Source organism: Neofelis nebulosa, chromosome 10, assembly GCF_028018385.1.
Source record: "Neofelis nebulosa isolate mNeoNeb1 chromosome 10, mNeoNeb1.pri, whole genome shotgun sequence".
In the NCBI taxonomy this organism is placed as follows: domain Eukaryota; kingdom Metazoa; phylum Chordata; class Mammalia; order Carnivora; family Felidae; genus Neofelis; species Neofelis nebulosa.
In genome coordinates, this window is record NC_080791.1 from 109,413,197 (window position 1) to 109,422,152 (window position 8,956).

General features: G+C 53.9%; 1 protein-coding gene across 2 annotated transcripts; it reads left to right on the plus strand.

Annotated features, from left to right (window-relative positions):
* The first annotated feature begins 400 nt into the window (after window positions 1-400).
* Window positions 401-7,457, plus strand: NPAS4 (neuronal PAS domain protein 4). 2 transcript variants are annotated; one of them, XM_058689738.1, is made up of 8 exons: window positions 401-2,060; window positions 2,781-2,932; window positions 3,118-3,220; window positions 3,340-3,601; window positions 3,783-3,892; window positions 4,240-4,375; window positions 4,495-5,930; window positions 6,702-7,457. In XM_058689738.1, exons 1-8 carry the CDS (start codon window positions 1,886-1,888, stop codon window positions 6,728-6,730), a joined length of 2,403 nt encoding a protein of 800 aa, XP_058545721.1. In that variant the 5' UTR covers window positions 401-1,885; the 3' UTR covers window positions 6,731-7,457. The 2 variants fall into 2 exon arrangements, with proteins under 2 accessions (XP_058545721.1, XP_058545722.1); XM_058689739.1 differs by lacking the exons at window positions 401-2,060; window positions 2,781-2,932; window positions 3,118-3,220; window positions 3,783-3,892 and having other exon boundaries at window positions 3,430-3,601.
* The last annotated feature ends 1,499 nt before the right edge of the window (window positions 7,458-8,956 follow it).

Here is an 8,956-nt window from a genome sequence, read left to right on the forward strand (position 1 = left end):
TTATCCCCACCCTTCCTATGTGACTTCCTACAATCAATCCAGTCCCTCTCCCGCAATTTTTAAGTGGTCTCATTTCCAGCCTCTCAAGTGATTTCACACAGATCCCTACTCCACCAAATAAGATTTCACATAAAATGTCCCCTAGCCCAGATGTGATGCTGGGGGAAAGAAAGGCACCCCTCATCCCCTGTAGAGAGCAATCATCCGTGCTGAAAAGAGAAAAAAGAAAGAAGGAGAGAGGGCAAAGGTGACATGATATGGAGACAAAACTGATGGAGATTGGAAGAGTCTCTGGAGAGCAGAAGGGGAACATTTTTCTGCGGTGGGGGGAGGGGGGAGAGGGCGCACAAAGGTAAGACCACCAAGCAGGCAATGAGATCTGAAACTAGTCGGGGCTGTGGAAGGAGGATGTGGAGAGTTGAAGGTTAGGAGACAGAACGAGGAGTCCTAGCGCCGAGGATGGGGAGGGGGTTGCAGGGGGGTACGGAGGACAGCCTGACGGAGTCAAGGGGTCCTTGACAGATGCGGAATCTCGGCGGGTCCAGCACGGCCCCCTCTTTTCTATGCTGCTTCCTCATCTTCCCCGCCGGAGACGGGGGGAGCCCTCCGGAGCCGTGCGGAGGCAGGCAGGCCCCGCCCGCCGCCGCCGCGGCAGCCGCCGGAGGATTCCTGTCCTAATATGGAGCTGGGATTCCCCCGGCCCCGCCCCCGCCCCCGGCCCGCCGGGAGACCGAGGCTTGCAGTCGGGCGGGGGGAACCGCTCGCTTTGGGGCTGGCAACGGGGTGGGGGAAGGGATACCTAGATGCAGACCCAGATCCTCACCGTGCCCTGGGACCCTGCCTCAGTTTCCCCCGTTAGTGGCTGCAGTTAATTAGTTGACAGGGGAACAGAGAATCACTGCAGACTCCAGCGCTGGTGTTGGTGTTCCTATTCTTGGCTGTGGGAAAATGGAACCAAGGCCAAATTCAGCTGGTCCCTCTCTCTCAGGAACCCCTTTCCACCCCACCCTAGAGACTTAAACTTCCATATAATGCCCCTTGCTAAATGCCAAGCCCGGGTTTGGAAAGCGGGGAGGGGGGGGCGGGGGAGGGGGAGGAGATTTGTTCTTTGAAAGTGACTAAGGGAATCCCAGATTGAGTAATCCCTAGAGAGAAACCCCAGCTGCGACCTCTCCCTCAGAGGCCAAGGAGGGTTCTTCTTTTCCTCCCCATGTGAACATGACCTTTGCCTGGCAAATAGCAAGGAAGAATTTGTAGACTACCCTCCCCCTCCCCCATTTCCTTATCTCCTTAGAAAAATCCCTGTTGGAACCAACCCCTCCTTCCTCTCTACAGACTCTCCTGCCAGGGGCTTCAGACCTCCTTAACCCTTGCCCTGTCCTTTCCCTCAGCTGAACACATTCGGACCCCTGGGTCCCTGCACCCTCTTTCAGGCCTTCCTAACGCAGCGCCCGTTTCTCGGTTCAGCTGCCGCCAGCCGCGGCCCCCTCCGCAGCCTCAGTTCTCCCCCTCCCCCCGTCCCCCCTCCCGCTCTTATTCTACGTCATGGGATGACGTAGGGAGCCCGGGAGGGAGGAGGAGCGCTCCCCCCTCCCCAGCCAGTGGCTCCCGCTGCAGCTTGCTTAGCCCAGCCTCCTGCTTTCCCGCCCCCCCCTTTCTGTAAAGCGAGCCCCCCACGCCTAGCAGGAGCTATATAAGGCGGAACGAAGCAGTCGAGGGGGGCAGCGCAGCCGAGCGGAGCCCAGGAGAGGAGAGACAGAGAGAGAGAGAGAGAGAGAGAGCCTGAGCGAGAGACGGGGAAGCAAGGAGGAAGAAGCCACCGGTGCGTCGGGACGGGAACGCAGGTGTTCGGAGCACCGGAGCTGGAGCCCTGCAGCCGCTAGTCATGTACCGCTCCACCAAGGGCGCCTCCAAGGCGCGCCGCGACCAGATCAACGCTGAGATCCGGAACCTCAAGGAGCTCCTGCCTCTAGCTGAAGCGGACAAGGTCCGGCTCTCCTACCTGCACATTATGAGTCTTGCTTGCATCTACACTCGCAAGGGCGTCTTCTTCGCTGGAGGTGAGCAAACTGGGGCTGCCAGAGACCAGAGCTGGCGGGCACCGGGGACAGTGGAGCTGAGGGAACCAGCAGGGACTGATGCATGTCTAGGGCAGCGTGGCGGCGAGCTGGGGAGAGACGGGACTTGGGGAACTCAGGTCTTCCTACTTTTCCTCCTGAGCTCTGTTCAGACCTCACCTTAGTTCTGGTAAGAGCCTGGATAGTGTCCCTGGTGCCAGATTTATGGGAATAAGAAAGCCAGGACAGAATGGCCCCAGTTCCCACAGCGTAGAGGCACTCCAGGAACCCGAGGAAGGAAGCCCGGGAAGTTGCAGGGATGGAGTCACCCAAACCGGGGCAAGCGTGGCCACGGTTCTCTACGTTGAAAAGGCTCTTCAGCAGCCTTTGAGGCGCTGTCCGCGGTGCTGACCGCATCAACGTGTTGAGAGGCGCTGCCCGCGGTGCTGAACTCCCGGTTGTCTTTTGAGCGCTGTCCGAGGGTCTGAAATTCAGGGCCAGCAAAGACCCAGCTCCGACTTAGAAGTGAAAGGGCTGGCTGGCTAGGGAAATCCAGCAACAGGTTCCTTGGGCAAGAGCTGTAGGTAGCGGGTCAACAGGTGTGTGCAGAGGCAGGTTCATGAGAAATTCCTCTGGATTTTCTGAAACTCAGTCCATGCCTTCCTTACTTATGATTTGCTTCCCAGTTTTACTCCTGACCCACCATATCTTCTTACCCTGCAGGCACTCCTCTGGCGGGCCCCACAGGGCTTCTCTCATCTCAAGAGCTTGAAGACATAGTGGCGGCACTACCTGGATTTCTACTTGTGTTCACAGCTGAGGGGAAGCTGCTATATCTGTCTGAGAGTGTGAGCGAACATCTGGGCCACTCCATGGTGAGTGCTGAGGGTCCTCTTAGGTTGGGCTAGAGCACGTATGGGATACAATGAGCTTTCCACTTTTGATAACCTGAGAATTACTGAGGCAGGAGAAGTTATACACTGCCAGATGCTATGTGCTAAGGATTCATTCTTGCTGCCATCACTAAATGTCATTTCATCTCTTCTTCACCTTTTTCCAGGTGGACCTCGTTGCCCAGGGTGACAGTATCTACGACATCATTGACCCAGCTGACCACCTAACTGTGCGCCAGCAACTCACCCTGCCCTCTGCCCTGGACACCGGTAAGAACTCCCTTTCTCCTTCTCTCAATCAAACCTCCTTCCTGCTTCCCTGCTCCTCTCCACCTGCTATCTCTCTCAACAATCCACCCTCTTATCAGCTTTTCTCTTCATTTACCTAGATCGCCTCTTCCGCTGTCGCTTCAACACTTCCAAGTCCCTCAGGCGCCAGAGTGCAGGCAACAAACTGGTGCTTATTCGAGGCCGATTCCATGCTCATCCACCTGGAGCCTACTGGGCAGGAAACCCTGTTTTCACGGCTTTCTGTGCTCCACTGGAGCCAAGACCTCGCCCTGGCCCTGGCCCTGGCCCTGCCTCACTCTTCCTGGCCATGTTCCAGAGCCGTCATGCTAAGGACCTGGCCCTACTGGACATCTCTGAGAGGTAAGTCCAGAGCATTCAGACTCCAGGAGGAAAGCAAGCCAGAGATGAGGGGACCCTAGATTCTGGAGTCAGGAGCAGGGAGGATGGGGTGTAAGGGGGCAGAGAACCTGGGAGGGAGTGAGATGCCTGGGTATAAAGCAGAGAAAACAGAAAGCTGACCACACCCTTTCCACCTTCCCAGTGTCCTAATCTACCTGGGCTTTGAGCGCAGTGAACTGCTCTGTAAATCATGGTATGGACTGCTGCACCCCGAGGACCTGGCCCACGCTTCTGCTCAACACTACCGCCTGTGTGAGTGTCCAGAGAGGCTGGGGACAAGACAGGGCGCTGGGAAAGGTCATGGGAGACCCAACCAAGAAGGGCTGTGGTCAAGAATGATGCTGGGGAGATAACAGAGGCCAACAATTTTTGGATATTATAGAATGAACATTAGGGTGAGGAGTCAAAGTGAGAATAGAGTCAGGACTGGGGGACTCCAAGTGGTGAGGTCAATGTGGGGAGCTGAGTGGTGCAGGTGAGGGTAGTCAGAAATGGAGATGTCATGGATACCCCAATTCAGTGGAAAGGTCAATAAAAGGGAAGTTTAGGTGGCATCGCCTGATGGACATCCTAACTCTGCATCTCTTCTTTTCCTTCAGTGGCTGAGAGTGGAGATATTCAGGCAGAGATGGTGGTGAGACTGCAGGCCAAGCCTGGAGGCTGGGCATGGATTTATTGCCTGTTATACTCAGAAGGTCCAGAGGGCCCCATTACTGCTAATAACTACCCAATCAGGTGAGCTGCAAGGCAGGGGCTTGGAGGGCAACTGAGGTGGGCATGGAGAGGTAAAAATCAGGAACTGCTCTGGGAAAGACCACCAGACCCTTACCGTCTGCCTCTTCTCTCCTCTCCAGTGACACAGAAGCCTGGAGCCTCCGCCAGCAGCTGAACTCTGAAAACACCCAGGCAGCCTATGTTCTGGGCACCCCAGCCATGCTGCCCTCATTCCCAGAGAACATCCTCTCCCAAGAGCAGTGTTCCAGCCCCAACCCACTCTTCCCCCCAGCCTTGGGAGCTCCCAGAAGCACCAATTTCCCTAGTGCTCCAGACCTGGGTGCTGCCTCAACATCAGAAGAGCTTCCTCAATCCCAAAAAGAGTTGGGCTTTAGTTACCTGGCATTCCCGTCTGGCCCTGAGCCTTCTCTTCAAGCAGACCTGAGCAAGGATCTTGTGTGCACTCCACCCTACACACCCCACCAGCCAGGAGGCTGTGCCTTCCTCTTCAGCCTCCATGAGCCCTTCCAGACTCACTTGTCCACTCCATCCAGCTCTCTCCAAGAACAGCTGACTCCAAGCACTGCCACCTTTTCTGATCAACTGACTCCAAGCAGTGCAACCTTCCCAGATCCACTGATGAGCCCACTTCAAGGCCAGATGACCGAAACCTCAGCCAGAAGCTATGAAGATCAATTGAATCCCTGCACCTCTGCCTTCCCAGACCAGCTGCTTCCCAGCACTGCCACCTTTCCAGAGCCTCTGGGCAGTCCTGCCCATGAACAACTGACTCCTCCCAGCACAGCATTCCAAGCACACCTCAACAGCCCCAGCCAAACCTTCCCAGAGCAACTGAGCCCCAATCCCACCAAGACTTACTTCACCCAGGAGGGATGCAGTTTTCTCTATGAGAAGTTGCCCCCAAGTCCTAGCAGCCCTGGTAATGGGGACTGCACGCTCCTGGCCCTAGCCCAGCTGCGGGGCCCCCTCTCTGTGGATGTCCCTCTGGTACCTGAAGGCCTGCTTACACCTGAGGCCTCTCCAGTCAAGCAGAGTTTCTTCCACTACTCTGAGAAGGAGCAGAATGAGATAGACCGCCTCATCCAGCAGATCAGCCAGTTGGCTCAGGGCATGGACAGGCCCTTCTCAGCTGAGGCTGGCACGGGCGGGCTAGAGCCACTTGGAGGTCTGGAGCCCCTAGACTCCAACCTGTCCCTGCCGGGGGCTGGTCCCCCTGTGCTCAGTCTGGACCTGAAACCCTGGAAATGCCAGGAGCTGGATTTCCTGGCTGACCCTGATAACATATTCCTGGAAGAGACGCCCGTGGAAGACATATTCATGGATCTCTCTACCCCAGACCCCAATGGGGAATGGAGTTCAGGGGATCCTGAGGCAGCGGTCCCAGGAGGGGCCTCATCGCCTTGCAACAACCTGTCCCCAGAAGACCACAGCTTCCTGGAGGACCTGGCCACATATGAAACCGCCTTTGAGACAGGTGTCTCAGCATTCCCCTACGATGGGTTTACTGATGAGTTGCATCAACTCCAGAGCCAAGTTCAAGACAGCTTCCATGAAGGTAAGTCCAACCAAAATGTTGAGAAACTCAAGTCCCTGTTCTGCCAATGAGATGCTGGTGGAATTAGATGAGTAAACTCCCCTTTCTGTGCCTGAATTTTATTAATAGGATAACAACACCTGCTGCCCAGGGTAGCAGTGAGGATAAGAACTAGTGAAAAACTTAGCATAGTTATTCTAGGTAAGTGAGCCTAGAGGGCAGGGGTCAGGGGTGCAGTATAAAACCCAAGAGAATCCTTGGTAATGGCTTGCGCTTCTTAATTCTGTGAGGGACCTAGATCAGCTATCACCACCCATCTTACAGATGAAGAAAACCAAGGTCCCAGAGTTAAAGAAACTTGCCTAAGGTCACATAACAAATTGATGGATGAGGGATTAGAGTTCTATCTCAGTATTCTTACTCCTTAAAGAGAATACAGAGCAAGAGTTTGTAGAAGTTTGGGAAAGGCAGAAAGTGAAAATCAGCCCCTGGCCCATTGGGGGCTCCTTGCTCATGGCTCCATCCTTTCCAAAACTACAGTTGTAGTTTCATTCCATCCTCCCGAATTGCTCCCTTATCTTGCTGAGCCTCTGGTGATCACTCAGTCATTGGACCAACATATTTGAAGCCCATACTATGTGTCAAGAGTACACCACATCCTCAATCTATCTTTCCCAATGGCCTTACTGACTGTCATCTCTCTCTCTCTCTCTCTCTCTCTCTCTCTCTCTCTCTCTCTCTCTCCTCTCTCTCTCTCTCTTTCTCTCTCTTTCTCTCTCTCTCTCTCTGCAGATGGAAGTGGAGGGGAACCAACGTTTTGAATAAGTCTGTGACTTAACGTCGTCAAGTATGGCATATTGTCATCAAGACGTGGAGCCGCTCTCCACCCCCCCGGGACAGTTGGGGGGATTCTGGGGGCCAGAGGGGGATATATCTGATTCCCTAGGCCCTGCAGGATTTTGGGGGGGGGGAGGTGGGAGGGCAGGGGAGGGGAGCTTCTTTTTAAAATTTAGAGACTTCAAGCAATCTCAGTTTCCATTTCAATCTGTATTCACTCGTAGTGAGTTTCCTTGAATGGGATTTTCAAGCGGAGAATGGGGGAGTCTCACTTTCCCACTCCCCGCACTACCCCATGGGCCTGGGCCAGTTCTCCACTCCTGGGGGCCAAGCCACCCCTGGGCCTTGGTGGGGGAAAGGCAGTGCCCACCTGGGCCAGCCTGTGCCCCGAGGGGCTCTTGACACCCACGTAGAATTCTCTACACACCAGTAACGGGATTTCAATTCCGATGGACTCTGCCGCCCTGGCGGCCCTTCTTGTGACTTTTGCGCCCCGCGCCTGGGGTGGGGGGCGCGAAGAGACGCTACGTTCCTTTCCGATGGAGGAAGGCAGACCTGCCGCTGTCACACGTGTGCTTGCACGAGTGCGTGTACCTGGTGCGGGACTCACCCGGCTGCCAGACTGCCTGGGTCTGCCCAGGTGGCCACTTCGTGGTGCTGCGGTGACTTTGTAGCCAACTTTATAATAAAGTCCAGTTTGCCTTTTTGGTACTGCTGGTGTCGTGTACTGTTGTGGAAAGGGAAGGGTGGGGATCTGAGAAGGTTGGGAGCCCTGGGGTCAGGAGATAAAGTCTGGATCTGCTGACAGCCCTGGTGTTTCTTCATTCACTTGTGCACTCATTCATTCCTTCACTTGACATGGGCATACAGTGTGTGGCCCACTCCGTGCTAGAAGCTGGAGAGTTTGGAGCTGAAACACTTGCCTTCAAGATGCTTTGGTGTAAAATATTAGAGGGTATTGGAGTCTCCTCCCTGCTCTAGGCTTGCAGCGCTCACGTTGTGGGAGGGAGGAGAAGGGCCGGGAATGGGTAGGGGATTCAGCTTGGCATTTTCCTGCACATTGATTTGAAATTTCAGACATGAGTCTCTTCCTTCAGCCTTGTCCTGCAGGGAAGCGACTTCCCTTTGGGGCCCTGGATCTTCTCATTGGAGATGATGCCCATCTGCATAATCTCTGCGTGGGTCTTTCAGTGGACACTTTTACATCCTCTATTCATTGCAATAAAGCCTCTAGGCAGGCATATTAGCACCATTTCACAGATGAAGAAACTGATGATCTCAGGTAAAAAATGATTTGCCCCTACCATTGGGGGAGGCATGGGTAGGCAACATACTCGCATCATCTACATCTGAGTTCTGGGTTGTTCCCTCTGTTCCCAAAGCCAGTGAATCACCATCTCAAATCGTCCCATCCCAGATGACCTGAGAAAGTCAGGTTTGGGCTGAACCAGGTGCCTCTTCTCCTCCTCCAGGTCCACAAGCTAGAGAAGACCCCCAAATTTTGAGCAGAATAAAACTGAGTGGGTCAAGAGAAGAACTTGGTGGGGGGTAGGAGAATGAAAATTAGGGGACAGAAAGAGGTGGATTAAAATCCCATGTCCAACCACTATTTGCTGTGTCAGACCTGAGCCTCAGTTTCTTCACAGGTAAAATAGGACTGAAAGCAAAAAAAAAAAAAAAAAAAAAAAAAAAAAAAAAAAAAAAAAAAAAAAGGTACTTACCCCTCAAAGATGCTACTAGAATTTGATTGGGTCTTTCTAAGCTGAGCACAGAACAGACATAAGTTATTAAAGTGAATTAGAAGGCACTGTTAACCACCAAGTCTCAGAGAAGTTTCTTTCTCAAGGAGAGGAAGGAAACTCCAATCTTCCCCCAGCGAAATATGGGACTGGACTCCCGTAGCTGAGATCATGACACTGAGAGTCACCTAAATTCTGTCTCATTCCAAATCCTCCAGCTCCAGGGCCATGCCCTTGAGAGGGTCCCACAAGAAGGAAGACATTCTAGGGACCTGTCACCCCTTTTCCACCTTGGATGGATCCTTGGGTGAAACACGGATAAAGCATTGCCCTCTTCTTTCCTGTGCCTCTGTTCTCCAACTTGGACAGAAGAAGTGAACCATAAGCCCTGGGAGGACCCAGTCTTAGCTCCACTCCTCTGCTGGCACGGTACACGGGGATGAGCACACGACAGACACACCAGAAATATTA

Excerpts from the sequence above, each read along its gene's own strand:
- NPAS4 (XM_058689738.1), top strand. The coding sequence starts at position 1,886 with ATGTACCGCTCCACCAAGGGCGCCTCCAAGGCGCGCCGCGACCAGATC. Across the intron at positions 2,933-3,117 it reads AACATCTGGGCCACTCCATG|GTGGACCTCGTTGCCCAGGG; the intron begins GTGAGTGCTGAG and ends ACCTTTTTCCAG. Across the intron at positions 4,376-4,494 it reads GCTAATAACTACCCAATCAG|TGACACAGAAGCCTGGAGCC; the intron begins GTGAGCTGCAAG and ends TCTCCTCTCCAG.